The sequence below is a fragment of the Leptonychotes weddellii genome, chromosome 10, assembly GCF_054177405.1.
Source record: "Leptonychotes weddellii isolate Sample4059 chromosome 10, ASM5417740v2, whole genome shotgun sequence".
NCBI classification, from domain to species: Eukaryota; Metazoa; Chordata; class Mammalia; order Carnivora; family Phocidae; genus Leptonychotes; species Leptonychotes weddellii.
The window spans coordinates 28405566-28433459 of NC_138378.1; the positions used below are offsets into that span (position 1 = coordinate 28405566).

At 43.2% G+C, this 27894-nt stretch overlaps 1 protein-coding gene across 2 annotated transcripts in view; it reads right to left on the reverse strand.

Moving 5' to 3' along the window:
* Positions 1–1666: 1666 nt before the first annotated feature.
* Positions 1667–27894, reverse strand: part of FERMT1 (FERM domain containing kindlin 1) — a 33585-nt gene continuing 7357 nt past the window's right edge. For both annotated transcript variants that reach the window (XM_006749420.3, XM_031020592.2), the window contains 12 exons: positions 25730–25876; positions 24408–24621; positions 23361–23463; positions 18310–18417; positions 17755–17886; positions 16096–16145; positions 10991–11115; positions 9896–10002; positions 8246–8467; positions 7540–7664; positions 5881–6022; positions 1667–3991 (listed from right to left, as the gene is read on the reverse strand). In XM_006749420.3, the coding sequence (XP_006749483.2) occupies positions 3818–3991; positions 5881–6022; positions 7540–7664; positions 8246–8467; positions 9896–10002; positions 10991–11115; positions 16096–16145; positions 17755–17886; positions 18310–18417; positions 23361–23463; positions 24408–24621; positions 25730–25876 (1649 nt within the window). In that variant the 3' untranslated portion in view covers positions 1667–3817. The remainder of the gene's footprint in view (positions 3992–5880; positions 6023–7539; positions 7665–8245; positions 8468–9895; positions 10003–10990; positions 11116–16095; positions 16146–17754; positions 17887–18309; positions 18418–23360; positions 23464–24407; positions 24622–25729; positions 25877–27894) is intronic.

The window sequence follows — 27894 nt, forward strand, 5'->3', positions numbered from 1 at the left end:
TGACTGAGCCATCCAGGCACCACTTCCTTTTTTTTGGTAAAGATTTATTTATTTTAGAGGTCGCATGGCGGGGGGGCAGGCAGAGGGAGAGAGAGAATCCCAAGCAGACTCTATGTTGAGTGTGGAACCTGATGGGGGTTTCAATCCCACAACCCTAAGATCATGACCTGGGCTGAAACCAGGAGTTGGATGCTTAACTGACTGAGTCACCCAGGTCCCCTTCTGGTTTCCTTTTTGACCAGGCTAATGCAATCACTGTTTTGAAGAGATATCTGCATCCCCATGTTCACTGCAACATTATTTACAATAGCCAAGATATGGAAACAACCTATCAATGGGTAAATGGATAAAGATAAAATATATATGTATATGTACACAGTGGAATATTATTCAGCCATAAAAAAGGGGGAAATCCTGCCATTTGCAACAACATGGATGGACCTTGAGGGCATTATGCTAAGTGAAATAAGTCAGGCAGAAAAAGACAAATACTGTATAATCTTACTTTATATGTGAAATCTAAAAGAAACAAACTCCTAGAAATAGATTGATGGTTACCAGACGTGGGAGATGGAGGGTAGAGGAAATGGGTGAAGATAGGAAAAAAAAAATTTATTTATTTTTTATTTTTTATTTTTTTTAAAGATTTTATTTATTTATTTGACAGAGAGAGACACAGCGAGAGAGGGAACACAAGCAGGGGGAGTGGGAGTGGGAGAGGGAGAAGCAGGCTCCCCGCAGAGCAGGGAGCCCGATGCGGGACTCGATCCCAGGACCCCGGGACCATGACCTGAGCCGAAGGCAGTCGCCCAACCAACTGAGCCACCCAGGCGCCCAAAAAATTTTTTTTTTTAAAGAGGAGGCATCATATTCCACATCAGAAGTTTTAAGCTGCCTTTGGGCAGGATCATAGCCCCATACTTTGCATTCAGCCAGCACTTAAATAGCTACTTTTTTTTTTTCTCAGTGAATCTCTCATGAATTAGTCAATTTCCATGAATATGAAATGACTTAATAGATGTCATATTAAAATACAAAAACAAAAACCAGTATATGAGATGGTCTAAAGGCTGGAAAGATACAACACAACCCAAAACGCCAACGTGTGTCTTTGGATGGTGTTAGTAAGACGACCTGGCTTTGAATTCTGGTTCTGCTGCTTACTGGTGGTGTGACCTTAGGCAAGTGCTTCACCTTCTGAGCCTTTCTCCTTTGTGAAATAAGAAGGCAAGCCATTCCTGTCCGCCAGTGGGTTGATGTGAGAATTGTGAAGGGACATCTATAAACTGCATGTCACTATCTGTTACAGACCCTCTACCACTAAATCAAAGAACTGTCCCGGACATTCGTCCCTCAAATCAGAGGCCCTCTGATGCTCTCCCGCCTCTGGATATTTCTTTGATTTCTGGTGCTTTTTCCAAAAGGTAGACCTGGGAAAAAAGAGCTCAGGATGTCAGGAAATCTAGGGACTTTCAATGGGAAAGGAGTTGAAACCAACAGTTAAGTGAGGTTTCTAAGTCAATCTCACTGGGAAGAATGGGCTCGGATCTTGGAACTGTGAGGGAAAGTATGCCTTTAACCTGAAAGTTACATTCCTTTTTCAGAGGGGAGAAAATATTCACCTTTTCAGAGACAGCAGAGTGGAGAGGACGCAACCAGACCATACTCAAATCCATATAAAGCTTTTATTTAAAAAAGTCCTATAAAATAATAATAAATGCAGATTTCCCCATCTAGTGTAGATAAGAAAGCATATGAGGCTGAAAGGCACACATTAATTTAAAATTTCATCACAGGGAGTCTGATGACCTTTTGTACCCAATGTAAAAAAAAGTCCTTAAGTTGCTCTTTGGAATAGCAGCATTTAAGGTTTTCTTGTCACACTTGTTTATTCCTTTGGGATGTGGCAGTGAGGTCAGGGAAGAAATGTTCCTCAGAAAGTTTGGTTAAAACCAGTCAACTCCTTTGAATGTTTTCATGGAAATATCAGACAACCATGAAAAGCTAAGAATGAGGGTCACACTGAAGGTCCAGCTTTGGTAAAGGATACAGAGCTGTACTGGGCAGCAGACAGGTAAAATGTGACATCCAGGAGCATTATTTTCATGTAGGGCCTGACATACTCTTAAAGACCTGACTTAGGTTCTAAAATAATAGAGCCTAAGACTATACAGAAATGACCAACACCAAGCTGAACAGTATGCTCAGCGCTAGTTTCTATACAAAACATTTCAAACTAAGGTCTTTATGACGTGGACCAGATCTGCCAAGTGCCTAAGCCACGTCCAAGCTTTAAGTGAGGCCTCAGAAGTTCACCTGGTGCCTGGGGAGTTTCATGAGCCTTCACCTCTAAGGAGAGGCTTAAAGAGGAATTTCCAGTAACAGCTTCCAGCTCAGGGCTTGGGGTTCCCTAGACAAGGCTGTCCTAATGTGTCTCTTAGAGCTGTGGAAGATCTCTGGTCTCAAAAGAAAGCAACAGGTGATGTTTTGGGGCATCTGAGCTCTGGCCAGGCCCCCAGAGTTTTGCATCCTAAAAGAATTTCAAAATGGAAATGGAGCCTCTGCTTTACCCTTGCAGTCCAAGTCCCTTCTGTGGCAGCAGAACATTCATAAAAACATAATTAAATACCATCTGATATTTCCCTCTACCCCGGATAGCACTTCTTTCCTTCTCAAAACCCACTCCTCTCAAAGCTGACAAAGCAAAGCAGAAAATGACAACTGAGGCAGTGATTACCTGGCTCATGCCCATGTCTTGAGGCAGAGATGACAGAGCAAAAAGCAGAGAAAACAGAAGTCTGTTATTGGCTCCTGATTTACAAAATGTACATAGAAGCCAGGGGAGGGGGGGAGCCATCAGCCCTTGAACTTGGTGGTCTTTGAGAATGGGCTTGTCTTTCTCTCCCTGACCAGCTGGGAGGGAGACCCCGTAGTAAGCCCCGACGTGGGGATGTGGTTTTTATAAACAGAACTGGACCCATCTTCCTGAGCCCCAGCTCAGAGGAACAGCAGTTGAGACCTGCAGCGTCGTTGAGGAATGGATTTCCCTGTACCTCTGCATCACCCCTGTCATCCAGAAAGACTTAAAGGTGGCTGAGGGACCCTCAGGAACGCAATAGGCCTTGCAGGTGGTAGAAGTAACCTGAGGGGACCAATGTCCAAGGCCAGATGGGGCAGTAGTCACCTCCGCGGAAGTCACTGTGAACTGATGACCTTGAAGCTCACTGCTCTGACCCCTTGTCACCAAACAGCACCAGGTAACTCCACCTCTCCCCTCCCTTGACCTATAGGGAGAAAGTCTATGTGTGTGTGGGGACTCCCTCTGCCATTTTCACAAGATAGGAGCTAAAAGTGGTTCTGTTAGGAAAGACAAATTACTTTTTATACCTGAGTTAAGGAATAAGATCCGTCCCTGGCTACTGTGCTTTCGACCTTTCTGTCTTTTGCTGACTTAGCAACAAAGCAGAGAAGCATTCTGGTGACTTCTAGCCATAGACCTGCAGGGTCTGCAAGTCACAGAACTATAGCTCCATCCTGGGCCACAGCGCAATCTTTGTCTACTAGCCTGTTTCCCACCCACCCATTTTACAGAAAAGGCAACTGAGGCCCCTTCCATCACTGGTAGGACAAGGTAAAGAAAGGAAAAGGATATGCTAGGCAGTGTGTCTGAAATGGGATGAGGATCCTCATCTGAGTGACCAGTGGTGAGTATGTGCTGTCAGTCTGCAATGTACACACCGTGCGAGCCAAGGATCCCATCTGTCCAGGAAGGCCCATCCTTGGCTCACCCTCTGTGTGTAGGCAGGTCGGCTTTGCTTCATTCCTGACCACCAGTCAGCTTGTGGAACAGGTCCTCGTCAAGGGTCTCATTCTGGTCCTTAGACCGAGTGGACAAGAAAATGTAGCCACCGATGTATTCATGCACGATCTTGCAGTCCGCACTCAGGCAGGTGAACGCGATGGAGACATTCTGGTCAAATTCGATTGCCACCTGGAAGAGGAAGGCACAGGTAAGCTTAAACACTTCAAGGAAAATGAGGAAAAAACTGCCTTGTGAAAGGGACACGTGGGTGGCTCAGTCGTTAAGTGTCTGCCTTCTGCTCAGGTCATGATCCCACGGTCCTGGGATTGAGCCCCGCATTGGGCTCCCTGCTCGGCGGGAAGCCCGCTTCTCCCTCTCCCACTCCCCCTGCTTATGTTCCCTCTCTCACTGTCTCTCTCTCTCTCTGTCAAATAAATAAAATCTTAAAAAAAAAGACAAAAACTGCCTTGTGATGACCCCAGGGCTGAGAATTGCTTAGGTGGCTTATAGATGATTTCCCTCCCCTCCTTCCCCCAAAATCCACAAAAACCTCACCCAACCAAAAAAAAACCCCCAATCACCACTTCCATTAAACGCTTACAGCCAACAAGTCTTTGCTCTCTGTGCGCCCTCTGGTGGTCTCAACTATGCCGCACACCTGGCAAAACATTCCAGCTCCCAACACACATGCTTATTTTTGGTCGCTCATATTTAGATATTAAGAACTTCCTAAGCACTCCCTCTGTCAAGGGGCAGGGTGCTTTGCAGACTCTTTAATGGAGACTAAAAGGCTCACCTGAATTTTCCTACACCCAACAGCCCTGCACCCCTTCCCAGCTCAAAGTCATAAACTCTAAACACTGGAAGAAACAGATTTCACTGGTTCTCAACCTTGGTTGCCCATTGGAATCACTGGTGGACCTTTAAAAGCTGCTGCCAGGCTCCCACTCCCAGAGACTGGGATTTGATGGGTCTGTGGTGTGGTCCGGGCGGTAGGATGTTAAAGCTCCCGGGTGATGCTAATATGCAACAAGGTTTTAGAGCCACTGCCTTAGAGGTCACCTAATCTCAAACTTTTATTCTATAAATGGGTGCCCACATGGTTAACAGCCCTGCTGAGAGGAATCCACAGTTCTTTAAAAAAAGGTGTGAGTCTCCTCCCATTCCTCTAGGCTTTCTACTGGAAAAATGAGAAAACGAAGGAGAAATGAGAATTCTAGATCAGCAACATCAAAATTTTTTTTTTTAAAGATTTTATTTATTTATTTGAGAGAGAGAACGAGACAGAGAGAGCATGAGGGGGGGAGGGTCAGAGGGGAAGCAGACTCCCTGCTGAGTAGGGAGCCTGATGTGGGACTCAATCCTGTGACTCCAGAATCATGACCTGAGCCAAAGGCAGTCGCTTAACCAACTCAGCCACCCAGGCGCCCCATCAGAATGTTTTAAATCAGCTGGATGCTAAGGTGCCTCTGACTTGATCTAGAATTTCCCATGCTATAGCCCTGGCTTCACCTTAGCCCCCCGGGGTGCAACTGCAATTGATGGGAGACAGAGGGTTTGGGGGTTCCTTAACTCAGGGGGCAAAGCTTTCCTTAGTCATCCCTGCTCACGTCTCTTGCTTCTCTAGCAGTTTTTCCCTTTGGGGGCTGGACTGCTCTCCAGGTGGGCAGTTGAGCCTCTGAGTCCTCGACAGGTTAGACCTCTTGGCAGCCAATCAGATGAAGCCTTTTTGGAATCATTTTGGATGACAGCCCCATCTCAGACAATTTCTGCTAAGCAGTTATCAGCATCTTACATAATCCTATGCTGAGTTGAAGGAAACTAATCAAACTGCTCAGCAGTTTTAGAGTCTGTATGGAAAGTCCAGATGGAGGCTAAGCCAACTTGTGGTATTAATTCAAAACCATTTGGCCTGTACTTGTTAGTGAACTACCCAGAACTGCCTATGATTAGTTTAGCAGACAACTGGCACATGCTTGTGGTTTCTGAATTCTACATATATGAACAGAGTAATCTACAACTCTGATGGAACACACATTTATAGCCTCAACACTGAATATACAGAAAACTTAGTGTACCTGTCGGATTTCCCAGTTGACGTTCCACTGTTTCATATTTGTGAATCTCCATGTTGTAATTGGAATCCCAGTGGCTGCATCGATTCTAATCAACCTATTATATGAAACTCCCAGAATATCATCTTTCTTGCTTCCTTTAAATCTAAAAAAAAAATTAATATGAATTAAAAGAGGCAACTGCTTCCTATAATACGATGGTCATTCATACTACAACCTCTTGAAGATAATAGGAACATTTCTAAATGATATCCAAAGAATGGACAGAGAGGGATTAACTTTTCTACAGAAGGGATTTTTTACTGTGATAGGAAGGGAATATGAAGAATGGAGAGAATTGAGGCTGTCCTGCAGACATCTTTACGTGAAACTGACATCAGAGGAAACCAAAGTAAGAGAGGGTCAAGTCAATGAATTTAAAATCAGCTGTGTGGGGCGACTGGGTGGCTCAGTTGGTTAAGCGGCTGCCTTCAGCTCAGGTCATGATCCTGGAGTCCCAGGATCGAGTCCCGCATCGGGCTCCCTGCTCAGTGGGGAGTCTGCTTCTGCTTCTGACCCTCTCTCCTCTCGTGTTCTTTCTCTCATTCTCAGATGAATAAATAAAATCTTTAAAAAAAATAAAATAAAATAAAATCAGCTGTGTATGCCGGGCACCCTTCTAGGCACAGGGAATACATTAGTGACCTAATTGGATAGAAAATGTCTAACTTCATGGAGCTTGTATTCTAGGGGGGAAGAGGGTCATGAATAAGTGAAATATATATGGCAGGTAAGATCACGGAGGAAAATAAAGTGTAGAAGGGGGACAGGGAATACTGGCAATGAGGTGGTTACAGTTTTAAAAAGCAAGTCAGGGAAGACTGCAGCGAGAAAGGACATTTGATTAAAGATGTCTGTGAGGAACGAGTCCCATGGGTATCTGGGGAAAGAGCTGTAGGCAGAGGGCACAGCCAGTGAAAGGCTGCAGCTTTCTTTTTCTTTTTTCCTTTTTTTGGGGCATGCTCAAGGACCTGTCATGAGGCCAGGGTGGCTGGGCACCATAAAGGAGGGGCAGAAGTTGTGAAGTCCCAGAGCTAAGGTTTTATAGGGCTATTTTAAGGATTTGGCTTATACCCTGCGTGAGCCAGGAGGCCTTCAGATGGTTCTGGGCAGACGCCTGCTATGGTTTGACTCAGGTCTTAAAAGGATCACTCTAGCAGCCAACTTGAAAACTTAGGGGAACAAGGGGAGAAGCAGGGAGCCCAGGTAAGTACTGTGAAGAGAAGGTGTGGAAGATCATTACGAGCAGCCAATGTGTTTGGGCCATTTGTGAGAGGACAGTGTTCTTTATTATTTTTTTAAAGATTTTATTTACTTATTTGAGATAGAGAGTGAAAAAGAGAGAGAGAGAGCGAGCGCAAGCTGCAGGGAGGGGCAGAGGGAGAGGGAGAAGCAGACTCTTCACTGAGCAGGAAGCCCCTACGTGGGGCTTGATCCCAGGACTCTGGGATCATGACCTGAGCCGAAGGCAGACGCTTAACCGACTGAGCCAGCCAGGCACCCAAGAGGACAGTATTCTAAAATTAAAGAGTTCTACATTCTAGACTGAGAATAAACCGGGCTCCAAGAAAGGCACTTAGAAACGAACAGGAAGTGAGAGAGGCAAGTGAACATTATGATCACCTGACAAGATAGTAGGTGAGGCCAAATTCAGGTAGAGATTGCCAGGCCTGGATGAACCGCAGCTTGGCTTCGACCAGCGGCATCTGGGCCACATTCCGGTGGGCTTCTAGAATCCGGGCTTCCAGCTAAGCAGAAGTGGAAAACGTTGAACCATCTTGGCATACACTTACTGTTCTGTAATCATCCCTTTATCTCAGATCCCCAATGAGAAAAATAAATGCAAGGCCCAACTGCAACTCTACGAAGACAATTCATTCCCATTCATTCATCCTCTGTTCCTCTCTGTCCTTCCATAAAACACATAAATCACTGAGGAGAAGAAGGAACAACTCTAAGGTTCATGGAGATGGAGAGTTCTGGGTCCCTTTTTCTGGGATATGTATGGTGTCTGTGGACAATGGTTCCTCTTATATCAGTTTATCTGTGTAACTTTTAACCCCCTCTAATGGAAGCATAATTTACATTTTTAATTTGTGGGGATTTAATAATTTTAATGAAATCTGGGACTACTTCCATGTTCAGTTAGCGGCAGTCAGCTCTAACAAAAGGAACAATAATTTCTTAACATCGTCTAATACTGAGTCCATAGTCAAAAATCCCCATCAGCCGATTTTTCATGATGATGGCCTCGATCATTTTAATTCCTCATTTTACCCCAGAAAATAGAGTTTACTGCAAATAATTGCTCCAACAAGATTAGCAGTACCTGCTTTGACTTGTGTTTTTTTGCACACCGAGGTGACACAAAACATTCAGGGTTCATGTCCATGGTTTCAAGACTGGAAGCCACCTGAGATGCTGAGTTCCGGTTTTTCATCCTCAGAAATGAAAGGATGTTGAGGACCTCTGGCTGATAGGAGCTGTCTGCCATGGTTTTGCCCTTCGATGCCAGGATGCAGGCAGCCATCCATTGGGCATACTGATTCTCCTGCAGCAAACATCAGAGGACTGAGACACAAATTCAAGTGCAAAGCCACCCTGCTGGGAACAGAACAGGACGTGGGCTTTTCATCTCTACAATACACGAAACTGTCACCTACCAAGCAAAGAAAGATGTGAAGTGCCACATATTCTGAGTGGCTGTCAATCACCTAATTTAACACCCAACAAGAGCTCTTGAGTCCTGGGTTGAGTTTCTCTATGCTAAGGGGCTAGAGAATAGGAACGTCGGTTGGGATCCATTTCATGCAGAGAACTTTGCATTGAAAGATGAACCAAGAACACAGGAGCACCATGGAGGACAGACAGGTGAAAACCCAAGCTACCTGACTGCCTTCCTTGATACCTATTTCCATGTTCATATCATGTCTGATCTCTATGACAGAAGGAAAGGAGGAAAAAGATCATGAACTGATTTCCCATATTATGTCTACCCTGGCCTATCCTTAGTAAAGATTCTAATCCCAAGGGAGGAATCAGGTCCACTGATGGGCTCTGAACCAGTCAATGGTGACCTCTATTGCTCTTGAATGTTTGTGTTCATTTTTTTGTTTTTAAGATTTTATTTATTTATTTGACAGAGAGAGACACAGCAAGAGAGGGAACACAAGCAGGGGGAGTGGGAGAGGGAGAGGGAGAAGCAGGCTTCCCGCCGAGCAGGGAGCCCGATGTGGGGCTCGATCCCAGGACCCTGGGACCATGACCTGAGCTGAAGGCAGATGCTTAACGACTGAGCCACCCAGGTGCCCCCGCCCCTTGTGTTCATTTTTTACCTCAGGGAGCCAAGAGGCATGGTGCTAGAAGCTGAGGGGATGCAGCTGAAGAGAGGAATTCTTCAGAGCAATAGTTGGTGTGGTGCACTGAATTACTGACCTCAGTCTTCATCCTCCTGGTATCCATAGTTTTTGCCATGGGATTTTACAGTCTGTCTCACTGGAGCCAGAGTATAATTTCCCACCTCTTGACTTTGAGCCCCACCATGGACTTGCTTTAGCCAATGGAATGTGGGTGGAAATACAGTGTACTACTTGCCGGCCCAAGCTTTAGGAGGTCTGCCATGTTTGTAATTCCTCTCTTGCACTTCTGCCATCGCTGTGAGCAGAGCCTCCCCAGGCAGCCTGGCACCCAGAATAAATACAAGGGGCTTAACTGTGAGCCAGGAGCCAAGCCTAGCCAGACCTACAGCTAGCAGCAGATCCGTCCAGATGACGTGAGGCTGGATCATCTGAGCCCTGGCCTACTCGTCGATGTTTCAGAGGCAAATGTTTATTGGTATATGTCGTTTGATTTTGTGGTTGTTTGTTACAAAGCAATAACTGACCGATGAGTGTTCTCATTGGAGAAGACATCTCAGCTGGTTTGTCCTTAGGCTTAAGAAAGGTAAAGGGACTTAGCATTTTTTTTTTTTTTAACTTACATGGTCACATCTCAGATATACTTCATTCATACCATCGGCGACAGGGATTAGTAACTTGATTCCAAATTTTCTCCCTGCTACGTTGACGTCTGGCACAACTTCACAGCCTGAATGATAAAAGGCAGGGACAAAACTGAGTTCTGAGAAATCTGTTATATAAATTAGGTGTGCATCTAAAAGAAACACTTTGAACATAAGCCCTTCAGATTTGGTTTTCCTCTGAAAAACTGAGGAGCAGGCAGACAACATTAATTAAAGGGTAACTAAATAAGACTCATGAACAATTCACATGGATAAGAGAAAATATCTTCTGTTATGATTTTCTTAAGTATCTCATCAACTGAATTCATTTTCCAGGTCGATTTGGCTATGCTAACTCATAGTAACATGGAGCTATGAATATTAACTTTTAAATAAATCAAAGTAGAGAGAATTCTCTTACTGTCACAATGATAAGGGAATTGAGTGCACTGGTTAATTAAATATTTCAGTTAATGGAGTTACCAGCACACTCACAGCCACTTTCAGAAATTAGAACAGAGGGGCGCCTGGGTGGCTCAGTCGTTAAGCGTCTGCCTTCGGCTCAGGTCATGATCCCAGGGTCCTGGGATCGAGCCCCGCATCGGGCTCCCTGCTCAGCGGGAGGCCTGCTTCTCCCTCTCCCACTCCCCCTGCTTGTGTTCCCTCTCTCGCTGTGTCTCTCTCTGTCAAATAAATAAATAAAAAATCTTAAAAAAAAAAAAAAAAAAGAGAACAGAAACTAAAGTGACATTGAATTAAACAACCATTCTGGAATTTAGAAAGCTTTTCAGGATCCTACAATGCCTCATGTACTACATGGATGACACCAACTACCACCACTTCGTAGAACTGGACACACCGGGGAAGAAGGGACAGCAGAATGCAAATAATCACATTTATCACACCATATTCCAGGCTCCTGCTCCATGGGGAAGGGAGCTGCAGGCAGGCTGCCATGTGGAAACCAGTGAAATAGAGAGGTTCCTCTGGAAGTGAGCCCTACTTCATTGGGGAGGAGGTTGGCTTTCATGGCTGGGTCATGACAAGCCATACCCAGATGTAGGACTCTCTTACCTCTAAGATTTAGTTTTTCTACTGGTTCTCCTTGCTCAAGTTCCTTATTTTTAAAGTAGGCTATAGATGTGTCTTTAAAGATGAACCAATACTGCTTGAAAGCCTTCAATATTAGCTTCTTGGGCCTGCAAGTTAAAGTACAGTAAGCATTTTAACAGCCATCCAGAAACGCAGGGACACATCGCAAATTTCAAGTGGCTCGAGACGCTCTAGAAACCTGTTCAAACAACATACTCTTTATTGTGGAAAGTAATTTTCACATTGCTAACTCGTTCCTAAAAACTGAAAATGGGGTTTTTAATAGATATAGAAGTTAATGCAGAATCTCAGGATTAAGACCACTTTGGCCTTGCTACTGCCTCTAACATGGGACCCTGGGGAAGACACTTCCCTGCCTGGGCCACGTGTCCTGTGTCTGTGTGATGGGGACAGTCCAGCCTCCAACTCACAGGGCATCTGTGAGCAGGGGACGAGGTAATCTCTGAGAGTGCTTATCACAGCACCTGGCATAACTGAAGTGCTCAATAAATTATTATAATTTGAGAAACATCCATGAATCTGGGACATCTGTCATTTCGGTATACTTCTTGGATCTGAAAAAGCTGTCCAGATGGACAGCACAGCTTTCAAGGTATCAGGCATAGACACTAGATCTAAAAGTAAGAAACCTTTTCTGTAGTTTCCTCTGATCCTTAAGAGAAACCACCACCGAATTCCCAGTGAGTCATGGAACTCAACAAAAATTTACAGCTAATCTACATAGACTCTACTGTTACTAGAAAAAAAAAATTTTGGGGGGAAGATCCCCAAAAATGAGATCTGTGGGGGCCGGAACACTTTATACTCTGGGCTGGACAAGGTTGGTAATGGTAAGTCTCAGTTGGGCCATTCAAAATAGAGAACGTGAGAGAGAGCTGGGGAGTAAGGAAAGGGGGTACAGCTGGGCAGAGAAAAGACAATATGAGCTGTCCATGGTTCCGTGGAACAGTGCTGGCCGTGGGGGGTGAATCAGGGTCTCTCATGCTACAGCAGTGGATTTCTGCATTCAAGGATGAGAGAAAGAGAGGAAACCGTGTGTTAACCCCACTCGTACATAATTTGGGGCAACTTTTTTTTAAGATTTTATTTATTTATTTATTTGACAGAGAGAGAGCACAAGCAAGGGGAGCAGCAGGCAGAGGGAGAGAGAGAAGCAGGCTCCCCGCTGAGCAGGGAGCCCGACGCGGGGCTCGATCCCAGGCCCCTGGGATCATGACCTGAACCGAGGGCAGACGCTTAACCAACTGAGCCACTCAGGCGCCCCTGTTTCCGAGTTTTAAAGGTGTGCAGACAGCATTGTTTTATTATTTTTTAAACTTTGAAGATCTAATTGGCTTTATGAAGTGATTCATAAATTGGGCAGCATAGCACCTGGCAAGTAGAGGGGAGCTCTGAGGAGGGGTACAGAGTGGAAAGCTGTCATAGGAAGGAAGGTGGGGCAAGGAAGTTATTAGCAAAAGAAAGGACTGGTCCAGGCAAGGTCACCTTCCATGTGGGGAAGGGCAGGAGGTCTTATTAGGCAATTACCTCATCTTTTGGGAGACGGAGGGCCCATGTGACAGAGGACCTCATTGGTACTGATCAGAAAATTCCCTTCTGACCGATTAAGACTCATTTCTGGGGGAAGCTGAAATTGCAATTAGGTTAGGTATTAAGCCCAAGTTTGGGGACTTGGTCTAAGTGATGCTGTTTTGGGCCTGTGGTTTTGTTTTTAACAGTTCCCCTGTTTTGAACAGACTCTCAGCTTAACTGAGAGAGGTGATCAAAATTTGGGCAAGAGAATATTGTTTTAATGGGCAGTATCATTATTGGCAACACTGTGACAGTGGAAACATTTCCAAATAAGTGCTTCCGAAATGCCCTCTCCACCGCACTAATCTCTTTCAAACATGAATTGCGTTCTCACTCATTTCACAATCACCTTTTTCTTAAAGGAGGGGTGAAGAGTGTTTATTATTTTGAAAGCATTTGCAGGCTGACCACTGATGGCCACTTGTCATCACAGAGAGGTCATAAATTTGGAACACATTCTTTTGAAAAAACAAGAGTGTGTCACTCCCCTTAGAGGTATTTTTCCATGTGATAACCAGGGTGGGGGGACCAAAGGTTTTCATGGTCACTCCTTCTTTATGAAGTATTATAAAGATTCCACTGTATTTTAGGTGTCTTGTATTTATAACGTGACTCTCCCTGATATCTCCCATGGCACATCGTGTAAGTTGGCCTGGAACTTCCCTCTGGAGGAAATTCTTTCTTTCTTCCTTACTTTTTTTTTTTTTAGATTTTATCTATTTATTTGACAGAGAGCAAGAGAGCACAAGCAGGGAGAGCGGCGAGGGAGAGGGAGAAGCAGGACCCTGGGATCATAACCTGAGCTGAAGGCAGATGCTTAACCGACTGAGCCACCCAGGAGCCTCTCTATGAGTAAATTTTTCATTTCCAGAGTTTCTATTTGGTTCCTTTTCAATATTGCCTCTTCTCTTTCATGATGATATTTATCTTTTAATTTCCATAAGGATTCGAAACATACTCATTTTATGTTTTTCTCAGATTGTTCTATTACCTAAAATTATTGAAACTGCTAATCTTCTTGTTTGTTGGGTTGGCTGTCTTTCCTTTACGATGGTACATGAGCTCACATGGTTAGTACTTTTTATCAGGAGTTCAATTTTTGGGGGTTTATTTTTTCCTCTAGAAGGCCCATGCATGCTAGATTGTGGATATTTCCCTCCAGATAGTTTTGTAATTACACTTGCTAGGGCTTCACAGGTTTTGTGGTCCTGGGCCAGTTTCTATTTTATTTTTTTCAGAATTCACTTATCATATAAGACATTTAAATTTAGATCTACATCCATGTGTGGCAAAGGACCTGGCTCCAATTTCCTCCAGAGGGACTTTTCATTTCCCCATGTAGGACCCCATGCAAGGATGAACTTCCTCACTGCTTTCTGTCGCGGATGGACAGCTTTTCTACTTCCTGTTAAACAGAGAAGGCCACCCTTGCAAGTTTCTGCCTTTAGGCACGGGCTTCAGTCCTTGTCAGTACCTTACAATAGGCCTACAGTGTCATCTCCTCTCACAGGGATTAAAATCTCAGCCCCAAACCATAAGAATCTATGTCATGGCCCAAATCCCTCTCTGCATCTGAGGCTTCATATGTAGAATTAGATTCCCTCTGCATTTCCTGCAAGCTGGACTTCCCTGGTCTCACCTCAACCTTGTACAATTCCTTTATTTTTACTTTATCCAGCACTCACGCATATTTATAGCAAGACTGAAGTTTGCATTAGATCAGATGCATTTAGATCAGTTGTTGGAAACTGAAGTCTACTGTTTATATAGCGGGTTCAACAGATTTTGTTTAGAAAAAAAAAGAGCTTCACTGTAAAAAAAAAAAAAAAAAGATTAAAAATGGTTCACAGGGGGCGCCTGGGTGGCTCAGTTGGTTGAGCGACTGCCTTCGGCTCAGGTCATGATCCTGGCGTCCCGGGATCGAGTCCCACATCGGGCTCCCTGCTCAGCAGGGAATCTGCTTCTCCCTCTGACCCTCCCCCCTCTCATGTGCTCTCTCTCTCTCTCTCATTCTCTCTCTTAAACAAATAAATAAAAAATCTAAAAAAAAAAAAAATGGTTCACAGGACTAGCTCAATGTTCTTCTACTGATAAGGAAAGGAAGCCCAAGGAAATGAAGGGCCTTTAAGGGTTACGCACGCTAATAAGTAGGAGTGGAGCTCCACTCTCCATTCTCCTTCCCCCCCTTCTTGTCTCCTTTCTTCTTTGCTTCCTCCATGAACTATATTGTCTATTAAAGTCAATATCTTCAGACCTTTGGTAGATATAGCGACCACTGTGAAACAGAAGACAATTTTGTGTGTTTGAGCAAAGCAATCACATTAAAGTGAAGTGGATGGAGGGCTTAACTCTGGAATGTCATCTCCTTCACTGAAAACATTGATAGGAAGGGAAGGGCCATTATTTGGTTTGTGAAGAGCCAGATTTGCTCTAGATAGAGAATATGGCAACTTACTTTCTTCACAGAATGATTATTAAAAAATCATAAAGATGTATTCGTGGATTCAAATTATTACTTTTTTTCTGTAGCTCTGACTATAACAATATATGTGGTTGCAACCATTTATGCCATAAAAGTTAAATTAATGATCCTATTGTTTGAGACCACATTAAAAAAAAAAAAGCAACCTGTAGAAACCTAGTGACAAAAATGGTTACTTTTGGATGCTTCTCACTTATACCTGATTCACTGTTCACTCTTTCTAAGTCTTTCTTTGCATCACGTGTTCCCAAAACAACTTGCGTTTCTTTTCAAGCCAACTGACCCACTGAAGTGTCAGTGTGTTAAGAAAAGTCAATGAACCATAAAGTGACATGAGTAACTGATAGAACTTCAAAGGGGCCTTATTCTTTTCATCTTAACGCACCCTGGCACCATCACAAATGTTTTCTTTCTTTCCACGAAATAAAAAACTCCTCTGCCTTTTTAACAGTTTCAGATTGATCTGAGGTAAGGTAACTGGGGAGTTTATCAGAAACACTTAACAGGCAAAGGTAGATAAACTGAGGTGACTACTCTGGATAAGCCCAGGACCAAAGTTCTAGAGACAACTGATTTTTCAACCATGAAAGAACCTTTGAATGGTGTCAAGTCCTGAGCCTCACAGATGACCAGTCTAGCATATTTGTTCACTAACTGCTGACATCGGCCGTGTTTACACCACTATTTATTGAGCACGTACTATGAGCCAGGTACCATGCTCAATGCTTCATATATGTTATCTTATTCAATCCCCCCAATAAACCCAAGAGGAGGTATGCCCCCATTTTATAGATCAGGAAACTGAGGCTCAGGCACATGACAATGCCCGAGGTACCCCAGCTAGTATGTGTTGTTGAGCTGGGATTCAGCCCATCGTCTGTGTGATGCCAAAGCTCGTGCTCTTGCCTTTGAACCAGGAACCTGCCTAGCACGGGTTCAATTTAAATTCCTGGACTCTTTACCTGTGAGGCCTTGTTAGGGGTAATCCATTTCCCCTTTGAGGGTGACTTACCTAAATAATTTGAGATTATCTGCAAGTTTAGGGATATCAGTAATGTCCTCCTAAGGAAAAACAGATAACATTTCATAAGTAGTTAATTAGGTGGTATTGATACTCTATACCTGCACTGCCCAATACTGTAGCCACTCACCACATGGGGTTATTAAAATGTGAATTAATTAAAATTAAATTAATGAGAAACGCAGTCCCTCAGTCACACGAGCCACATTTCTAGTCGTGACCTTAGTGGGTGAGGAGTGGGCGGGGGGATGGCGGACATGCAGGGGCTTCTGGGTGGCTGGCAAAGTTCTAGTTCTTGATTTGGGTGGTGACTTGGGTGTTAATACAAATTTGTTAAGCTGTACACTTTTTCCCCACTTTTCTGTATGTGTCATGTGTCACACAAATGAAAAAAGAGATTTAAAAAATTGACCAAGCACTACCATTCAAGTTAAAAATTTGAGCTAGAAACTGCTACTTTTATGTACAAACAAAATATTTTACAAATTTTACCTTGGAGGGAGTAAATCTAGCTACGTCTAGTTCACTGATTAACTTCTCAAAAGGAACCCGGTTCAAAGTTCATTGTGCGGTGTAGGCTGGTGTCTACTTTCTAAATGAAAAGCCTATTGTTCAGCATCACATGAAAATTTTGAGGGAGGAAGGGAGGGGGGAATTTTCCATTTATTCTGAGAAGGATCACAGTCTATCTATTCAGTGGAGGAAGTCAACAAGTGAGAACACTCAAATTCAATGAGCCTGGTGTCTCCTATAAATGTGAGACAGGGCTTTGAATCTCTACAGAATCTTGGCATTTAGTTTGTATGAAGTATTTTCTTTTGCATGATACCAACTTCCCATTTTAAGGAAATTAATCATAAGGAAACATGCATTAAATCCATAAAAATACAGTGACTCATTTTTATCTCTTACTATTTATATCCAATTACAATAGATCCACCTCTCTGATTCAATGTGCACTAAACTAATAATTACTCCCATGACTGAAGTAGTTAGTTAAACAAAAGGGTGGCACTCAACAGGTGAATCAAACAGGAGAGGCATGCCGGTCATAAAGCCGCCATTCGGCCACATTTCAGGGATAAGGAGATGACAAAATAGCTGTATGACTTTATGTCTCACTGGAAGATTTTTGTCTATTTCCTGAAGTCAGAAGGGTTCAGGGGCTTTTTAAAGTGTCCCAGAATAAAGGCCCTCACTGTGTCAACCTTGCCCAGTTGCAGTGAATGACTAGGTAAATAGGTAATAGGCTCTGTATCTGTGAAGCATCTTGTCCATGCTCACAGCTAGCCATACAACACGCTGGGTGGTTCTCTCTAGACCTGAGGGGAGGGACCGTCTCCATATTCCCCGCGAGTGAAGAAAAGCCACTGGTGGTGGGTGCCTTTGCCTCATACCCCACAGATTCTCCCTAAGAAATACATATAAACGTACTCCCATTAACAGCATTGAACATATCTCATTGTCCCTTCCAGAACTGACCCGAGAAAAGCCAGTCAGGTCTTGCTAGCTTTAAGCTTGTGACAAGTATGTTTTCTTTTTTCAAAATCAGACACAAGGTTCTCTTATTTCTCATAAAAGAGAGCTCATTTACACGTGTCAGTCCATGAGAACACAGCCACTGTTCTGAGTTACCAGAAAAGTGCATACCAAAGCGTTGTCTGCTTTTCCACCTTCTAGGGTCACTTCCAAATTAGAGAGTGCAGCTTCTACTTCGTCCACCTCAGACTCATTTGTAAAATCCTGTGTTTCAGCTGACAGCGACAGTTTGCTAATGTGATACTATGATGCAAACAGAGGTTTTAGAAATGTTATAAACACACATGTATCCATCAGCCCTTTCTCTTTTTGAAGACAATCCCCCCTGTAGTTCCGAATGTCTCCTGGAAAGACGTCTCCCTCCTCTGAAGGGAAAATGACATTTTAATCTGAATTATTTTGAGAGGTATGGTTAGTCATGGTCAAACTCGATTCTTCTTCATCACTGGTTCAGCTTGTAGTGGGGATGAGATAAGAATTGCAAGACTAATGCCTTATAGAAGATGGGCGCGTGTGGGGGTTATGAGGAAAATTTTAAATTGAAATGGACTCCCCTCACTTTGAGTTCTTTCTTCAAAGAAAAGAAACAGTATGAAGAAAATGAAACTTGAAGAAAACAAATCTGCTTTGTTTTCTTCCAGAGAGAAGGTACTAGAGTCCCCATACCTGCAGTGCTGCAAAGATCAACATTTCTTCTTCCGTGCAATCAATTTCTTCCAAGAGAATGGCCCACCTGGCTTGTTCATAGAGCTGGTTGATTCGGACAGCATCGTACTAAAGAAAGAAACAGGTAGGTGTGTATGTGTTGGGGAGGGCCACGTATTTATATTCCTCCGTATGAAAACTCTGGAAACACGGAGGCCATTCCTTGTTAATGCAGTAAACTTTCGCTCAGGTAAGTGAAAGAAATGCCTATCTTTCCACTGCCCCAGCTCATTTTACTTCTGAACGTAGAACTTGTTTTGTCAAGATTATTTTCTAGAGCTTCTTCAAGGGGCCAAACTGACCCATCTCAGATTCCATTATTTCTCCCTCTCTTTTATCACATTTCTACCTGTAGGAAAAACCATTGTCACCACCTGTCTACAGGACTCTCTTCATCTGGCAAAACTGCAACTCTGTACTGATTAAACCGTAACTCCTATTTTTTCCCCCGAGTATACGATTTACCGTATCCTTAAGGAAAAAAGGTGAGGAAAATACGGAGCAGGAATAGAAAGAGTGCCTAAACAGATTTATCACAGGTTGATAAGCATTAGTTTATTTTTCCTTTTGCATTAACCTTATACACACGAGAAAAAAGGTGATAGGGGATGTAAAAATCTGTAGCAAGCCCAAACCAGCAAAGAGCATTGCTATCAGGTCAGCGGGAAATGGGGCCTATCGTAGAGGCATGCTCCTTCTCAGCAGCGCCAAAGCAAGACAAATGCGAACCCATGTGAGTGGACCTCAGGAAGCTGGAGGACTAAGAACCTTAAGAGAGTCTGTCTTTGCTTTGTGAACTTTGCAGGGTACACCACAGGAGCTAGCCCCAGGACCCTCCCCAAACAAACCAAAACAGAACACACGTGAGAATATTCACAACAGCGTTGTTCATAACAATTCCGAACTGGAAACGTTCCAGGGTGCCTCGGCTGGTGAATGGATAAACGAAACGTGGGCCACATGCACAAGGGGACGCCACTCAGCAGTAAGAAGGAACATGCTATTGATACACGTAAAAACACAGAGGGACCTCAGAAACATGCTGAGTGAAAGATCCAGACGCACAAGATGACATACTGTATGAGTCCATCTATAGGAAACTTCTAGAAAAGGCAAACCTGGACACAGAAGGCAGACCAGTGGTGGGCTGGGGCTGGGAGCCAGACTGACCACAGATGGGGTATGAGGAAACTTTTTTGGGTGATGCAAGTGTTTTACTACTGGATTGTGGTGATGGTTGCACAACCATATGAATGCACTACAATCATTATAATAGAATTTTATGGCATGTAAATGATACGGCAATCAAGATACAACAACTAAAAAAACACACACCACGCACACCAAAAACCAAGCAACCCCTGCCCCCCCCCCCAAAAGACTCCTGCTTCATGAACAGTTTAAAGACAAAATCTAAATAGTATGTGCAGCCACTAAAATTTGAATTGGACTGTCCTATCTGTCTGTCTCTGTCTGTCCACCAGTCAGTCATAGTGTCTACAATTCTAATGCTGCAGGAGTTTTAGTGAGAGTAAGTTAAATCACCCGATCAGGCTTTTCTCTCAAATGCAGTCAGTAAAGATTTACAAAGCTTCCACACCTGAACAAACCTAATTCCCCTAGCACCCCCCAAAGCCAAATAAAACAATTCCTTGAAAGAACGCTGGTTAAACAAAAGTTGGCCTATATTTGCAAACTGACATTAGGAGAACAGGATCTAGTACAAGATGTTATAAAGGACAGGATAAGCCCTGGCTCCCACTGAGGAACACTGGATTTCTCTGTGGCAGCCAGCAGAACTCTGGATTTTCTTCTCTGGAGTCTTGTTCAGGTTCCCCCCGAGGCTCTAGAAGAACATCACAGGTCCCAGGTTTTCATGGGTCATGTATTAACAGGCACCCCAGTAGGTCTTTTTCTCTCTGAGAACTCTGTCAGTGGTTTCCTTGACTTAGAGACAAATTTTTCCCCTTGGTGGGGATTGGCTACTCTCGCCCTTCCTTGGCTCTCGATTTCCTTTGTCTTCCAGTTTACTGAAAATAGAAATCCCAGACTGGCATTAGGCGTCTGCCTTTGGCTGAGGTCATGATCCCAGGGTCCTGGGATGGAGCCCCGCATGGGGCTCCCTGCTCAGCGGGGAGCCTGCTTCTCCCTCTCCTACTCCCCCTGCTTGTGTTCCCTCTCTCTCTGTGTCTCTGTCAAATAAATAAATGAAATCTTAAAAAAAAAATTAGAAAAAAAAAAAAAAGAAATCCCAGAGTGGGAAGCACACGGTTTCTGCCACCTCCATGGCCTGAATCCCTGTTTCTCTTCATCCAGGCAATTAGGTTAACCCCTCTCTCCTTCCCACAACCACCAATATAAACAAATAACAAGACCTGCTTCCCAGAGTTTCACTCTCTCACCAGGGAGATCTAATCACTGAGGATTCCCAATTAGCTGGGAGGCAGGTTTCAGTATCTCCAGGACTCTTATTAAAATTGTTGTTCCTTTTCTCTACTGAACATTTAAAAAAATACTTTGATTATTGGAGTTATAAGTTATTTTTATTCACACATTCAAATAGGGCAAAATAAGAGATAATGAAGGAATTCATTCTGAATGAATTCTCAAGGGACAAAAGAAGGTACAATAAAAAGTTAGTCTCCTTCTCTTCCTTGTTCCGGACTGTTTTGTACCTTGTTCTTTTTCATTCGATAATATACCTTGAATATGTTCTACATCAAAAGAAAGCTGATTCATTCTTCTTAGCAACAGCACTATATAGGTGTATCATAATGTACTTAACCACTTCCCTACTGATAGATGTTTAGGTAGTTTCCAATTTTCTTCCTCAAATAATGTAGCAATAACTGTTCTTGTGTACAGACATATTAATGCACATATTTGAGTATAACTGTGGTGTAAATACAGTGGAGTGGATTTGCTGCATCAAAGCTATGTAGAATTGTAATTCTGATAGATATTGCCAAATTGCCTTCCATAAGGATCAGATTAATTTGTACTTTGATCTATAAGCAGGGTACGAGAGAGCCATTTTCCCCACACTCTTGCTAAGATAGTGTATGAAACTTCTTGATCTTTGCCAATACAAGGCTAAAAGCCATTCTAGTTCCTTTTCTGTGAACTATGTGTTCGTATCCTTTGCTCATTAGGCTACTGGGTTGTTGGTCTTTTTTTTTTTTTTTTATTGATTTCCGGAAGCTCTTTATTAGGGAAATTAGCCTTTTGTTTGTAGTATGTGTTGCAAAGACCTTTTTTCTTTGTATATGGTTTTTTGGCATGCATAAAATTTTAATTTATGAAAATGCACCTATCTTTTTTTGGATTCTGGATTTTGCATTTTTAGGGTATATTATTTTTTGAAATTTTGTATATTCTAGTATTTTTGTAAATTTGAGATTTTAATCAGTACTTGTAACCCTGGTGTCACTGCCTGCCTGCATCTCTCTGCTGAAAGCTGGAGAGGAGACACTCCTCGATTCTACTATACAGTCTGGTTCCCATCTGGAGGTGCCTTGTCTGTTTTACAAGGTTTCATGGGTGCTATCTTTGCTCTTGATTTGATTGTAGATTCTATGAAAACATAAAGCGCATCTTAAGTTTCTGTATCCCTCTATCTACCTAGTAGAAACTTGGAACTAAACCTGGTTATATTTATAGCATCCATACTTTTGAAGGGGGGAGAAGGGAACTCTAAAGTGGTTGGGGATCATTTCTCCTGTGCCCCAAAGTCATATCCCCAAAGCCTGAGTCTTCTGGTCACCTTTGGGTTGACAGCTTCTATTTGGCTGTTAGATTCAAATAGGTTTCGTTCATGAGCCATGTGGAGAGAACTCCTTACCAATTAAGCAAATATGATCATTCATAGCACCCTTGAAAAAAAAAATCAAAACAAAAAAACCCCTCCCTTTTGGGAGAAGCTGTAGAGTAGTTTCTCCTGAAGGTTTTATCAAAGAGCCAAAATTTGCTCGTTTGCCATAATTCGGTGGAAGTTAGGCACTCCAGAAACAAGCTAGGTCCAGGGGCATTAAACCAGGATCTAAAGCAAAGACTGACCAGGAACAAGGCTCATTTTGAAGAAGATGCCAGTGGGACCAGAGATGCACCTTTGAAGACCAGACTTAACATCGGGATCAAGGAGAAGAGAGTGCCACGAGAGGCAGAATCACTGTTGTGGGTGAGAAAGGGGGCACTTGGAGGGCCCGTGACTCAGTTTATATTCTTGACATTTGGCAGGTTAAGTGCTGACTCACAACTCCACAAACAGGCCAGGCAGGGCCAAGGAAGGGGCAGAAATTCAGAGGATTTATTTCACTACTCAGTTGTCCTAGTAAACTTCAGGTGGCAGATGGGCACTTAATGGGAGTTGCTGACCAGCTGGGGTCTTTATTTTTACAGATGATCCCTCTCTCTCATTACCAAAGACTTATTCAGCCCTGCAGTGGGGAGTCCTGTCTTATTCATGAGAGCCTGCTCTTAACCTTGGCTCTGATGATCCTTCCTTCCTAGAAGGAGATTTCAGCTCTGTGAGCCACTCTCCTCTTGTTCCTTGATCGTGTGGATGGAGAGGGGCAGTGCACACCATGCTGGGCAGGAAGTCCCCAAGAGACTCCTGCTAACTCAGGGGCAGCTGACCATGCTCATTAGAAACTTAAAGACGAAAATCCAAAGACAGTATATATTCATTGGTCTAACCCTGCAGAGCTAAACAGAAGATTATACAAATTAACCCTAATTCTGAGAACTAAATGACTCAGTTTTCCACTTCCAGGCCTTCACATTGAAAAAAGGAGAGAGAGAAGAGGCACCTGGTGGCTCAGTCGGTTAAGCGTCTGCCTTCGGCTCAGGGCATGATCCTGGGGTCCTGGGATCGAGTCCCGTATCTGGCTCCCTGCTCAGTGGGGAGCCTGCTTCTCTCTCTCTCCCTCTGCCTGCCGCTACCCCTGCTCCCTGCTCATTCTTTCTCAAATAAATAAAATCTTAAAAAAAAAAGAAGATAAAAAGTATCTTACTTTGGGATTCAAGTCAAAGAACGTGTAGTATTTAAATCGTAACAGTAGCTGCTCATCGTCCTGGATGCCTTGCTCCATAAGGGAACGTGAGGAGTCCAGCCAACTAGAAAACAACAGGATGAGTTTTAAAAGTCAATCAATTTTACACACATATATTAGAGTATTACCTAATATGTTTATATACATATTTACACTTATATACATGTATTCACACTTATATACATATAGATGTAGATGTACACATACATGTGTATGTGTGTGTGTGTGTATTTCCTTGAACAAAGTCTGAGTAAGTAATATAACCAAAAACCTGTAAGGGAGAGGACTTGGTAATACCTTATATCTGCATTTAATTTTATAGCTTTTATAACTTTCCAAGTGCTTTTTGTATGTATATTTTGTTTACACCGATACTTAAAATAACCCAGTGAAGGGCCAAGGCGGTTCATATTTTCTCAGTTTTATGGGTGAGAAAATGGAGTCTTAGCGACATTAAGTGCCGTGTTCAAGGTCACGTGCCCTGTCGTGGAGCCAGAATGAAAATCTGTACTTGCTGACTTCCCGCACTGCCTCTCTTCTACACAAGCTGGTCTGACTCAATGCTGGGTCTATCGTATTGGCTAAAACTTTCTGTAACAGTGGAAATAGTCTATATTGCCCTGTCCAATAGGGTACCCACTAGTCCCATGTGGCTACTGCAGATTTAAATGTGGCTAGGGCCACACTTTAATTTTAATTAAATTCAAATTTAAATGTAAATATCCACCCGTGGCTAGTGACTCCTGTATTGGATGGTGCAGTTCTAGAGCTGAAAAATAAATACTGGGTGGTGGTGAGGGGTGGAGAATAAAAGTGAGCAACAGAATGAGGCGGGGATGAATGCCATCCAGTCCCATGGAGTGAAGATGGCCTGAATGTCTATTATTCCAGGCTTTGGGGGGAAATAAAGATGACTGAGATACAATCTCTGGACAGTCCAGTGGGGGTGAGTGAGCCTCATAATAGAGGAACATGTGAGAGAGAAGCAAACCGGAGCCATGTCCTTACCCTGCGTTAAGCTTGGCTTTGTCAACCAGAGACCGAGGCTGGTACATATCAGCCAGCGCTTCTGGTGACTGGGGGGGTTGGCTGAATGCGAGGATGCTGCAGTTTTGTTCTGTCAAAGGGCTGTCGCTGAACCAAGTCATGGTGGAGGACGCCGGCGTTCCATTGATGGGGTCATATGTGGGAGTCATGGTTTTACTGTACAAGCCAGGGCTGACTGTAAGGCAAAGGGAAGCATGCACTATGATATGAGATTCATATCTTAATGAATATTAAGATCATTAAGATCTTAAGAATATTAAGATCAAGGGAGGCATCTTTGGAAAAATAGGTACTAACATTGCTTATACTAAAATGGATTTTGAATTTAAATGTCTGTAACATTTAAGTAAGTTATGGCTGATGGGAGAGGAGTTCTTAGCGCCTGAAAAGGCAGAGAACTCACAGGCCGTAAAAGCTTCTAAAACCAACACAGGCAAATGCTGGGGACTATCTCCTTGTCAATAATTCAAAATTCTATTTCAGCAGTGAGTTTTGGCACCATCAGAGAACAGAAGATCTCACAAGAGTGCATATACAGACTATATTTTTGGGCAAATCCTTTAAACAAATAATAGTACTTGCCAATTTTAAGAATCCAGCTAGTTGATGATTAATAAATCACATGGTCTGTGTAAGGAAAATGCAAAAAATGCTTTTTATTCTTTGCACTGGAATATACTATGCAAGAAGACCTTTGTCGCAAGCAAGCTAGAGATTGATTTGCTTTTATGTAAAAAGACAAGGATAGTGTCTTTCCAGAATTTTTACCTGCCCACTTGTTACATGCCCGATGCAAAATTTAAATTGAATTCAGGAAAGAGTCACATGAAGACAGACTCAGGAAGAGAAAAGTATGGTTTGAGTGATCCAACTAATCTCTTTTCCTCCCAAATTCACAGCCAATTCCCCTAAAGCTTTGCGTTCATCAGCAACATAATATACACAGTTAAAACAATGAGCTATACAGTTGGTAGAGCACGTGACTCTTGATCTCAGGGTCGTGAGTTCAAGCCCCGTGCTGGGCATGGAGCCCACTTAAAAAAAATAATGAGCTATAAAACAAACCTTATTAAAAAAAATTCTGTGAGTTCTAAAAGTAATTGCATATCCTTTCTTCCTCACAGGAATCCTGCAATTTTAGTCCTTCTTTGTTTGGGGCAAGGGAGGTGAGGGAAGAGAAGACGAGGGAAAGAGGAGCAGAGGGAAGGAGAGTTCTTGGGATTTAAGAAATCCTTGGATTCAAGAATGAAACACAACAATAAAACAGCTGTCAGGAATCATACCTGGTGGACCTGAAGTCGTTGGAGAACCCTCCAGGTTTAAAATATCTTCAATGATGGGCTCCTTGTTACTTTTGTCTTTTTTTTTCTTCTTTTTAAAATAGTCACCAGAAGGCTTTAACAAGGAAAGTTCTTCTGATCGTCTGATATCTAACAAACAAATATAAAGAAGAATGAAAAACTATCAAAAAGTAAAGAGAGGGGGCATCTGGCTGTCTCAGTTGGAGGGGCAAGCGACTCTTGACCTCAGGGTTGTGAGTCGAGCCCCGCGTTGGCCACAGAGATTACTAAAAAGAAATAAAACTTAAAAAAAAAAAAGTAAAAAGAAAATTCCTTCTAAGACCCAGAGTCATGCTGGGCATCTGAAATCATTTCTCAGGAAATTCCTGAGAAGTAGATGGAACTAAATTATATCCCTTTGGAAGAAATAGAAGGGGACCAGAGACTCCTAAAATGGGTGCATGTGTGTGTGTGTGTGGGGGGGGGTGTCAAAGAGTGGAGGGAGATTTAGTCTAATAAAATTACTAGTTGTTTTTTAATTTATTATGAAAATATTTCAAAGATATCCAAAGCAAAGGGAATAGTATAATGGCACCCTCATATTTTTATCAGCCAGCTTCAACCACTACCAACATTTAGCTGTTCTTGCGTTATCTATTTACTACCCATTTTTCCCTCCCTCTTTTTCCTCTTTTTTCAGTTTTTTTCCCTAAAATAACAACCAAGAATCCCACCTTTTTCTTTATAGAACATAGATCCTGAAAGCCTTTCTCTTACACTGGGCCCAGTCGCTAATTTCATCCCTACGGCAGACAGCATTGGTGCCCCGCACATCTCTTGGTGGCCCTCACCACTTCCGTGCACTCTGAGGCGACTTCCGGTGGCAGCTAGGACAAGTATCTCTCTGCCTGAGGGCTTGCTCTGGATGCCACAGTCTGCACTGCCCAAATGCTGATGCAAAAGGCCACACAAGTTCAGAGAATTAACACTCCCCAAAAGCAGCCCTCAATGACTGACGAGAGTGGCATATTAACACTCCCGCTCCCTCGCCCCTTGGGTGGGCTAGTCCTGAGGCATGTTGACATCATCTCCCAGAAGCCCCCAAATGCGACTGGATTGGTGACACTCTCTTATGGGTGGCCTTCTCTTTCCAGTCTTACTTCCTCACCCCCCAACCAGTGTTTTCTGGAATCACCCCACCCCCCATAACTGTTTGTCCTTGAATTCTTTTTTTTTTTTTAATTTGAGAGGGAGAGAATGAGAGAGAGAGCACATGAGGGGGGGAGGGTCAGAGGGAGAAGCAGACTCCCCGCCGAGCAGGGAGCCCGATGCGGGACTCGATCCCGGGACTCCAGGATCATGACCTGAGCCGAAGGCAGTCGCCCAACCAACTGAACCACCCAGGCGCCCTGTCCTTGAATTCTTATCTCAGGGTCTGCTTCTGGAGCAACGAAACCAAGATGATTCCCAGTTTTCTCTATTAGTTAAATATATTTATAACCACCACTGCTAATCAGAACTCCTGATAACCATTAACCACACTGAGCTGCTATGTGATTCCAAGTAAAAGCTAAGGAATGTGGATGTTTAGAGTCTGAAAGCAGTTTTCCTGGAGGCAAATGCACTGATGCCAGAGGTCTGGCCATTTTTCAGTTCAAACGCTGCTTAGTGCCGAGGCTGAGGCTAGCAGTTCAGCTCCATCCTCTTCCCCTGTAACCAAGGATGCTTGATTGTCAGGTGGCAGCACACACCTGTGCCCATTCCAAATGCATAATTTATACATGAGACCAGGAGATGAATCAGAATTTCCAGTAGGAGCATTAGAAACAAAACAACCAAACCAAACCTGCATCTCCAAGCCCAAGATTTGTGTCTTTTCTTTGTGAGAAAACCCATCATATTGCTAAATTTGATTTAGCTTCAGTTGAACAGATATAAAATACAATGATTAGAAATGCCAGGTTGAGCCCTTTAGAACTACTATGAAGATATAATCTGGAAAAGAGAAGAACATCTGACTGCTTCTATATATTTTGCAGCCTCAAGTTTTTGGTCCCGGCCACAATGTGTGTTTCCAGTCTACTGTGGCCTGGGTTTTATTTCATCATTTCCTTTGTTTTCCAATCGTCATTGGAATATTGCTGGAAACAACATGCCCTGCTACTTGC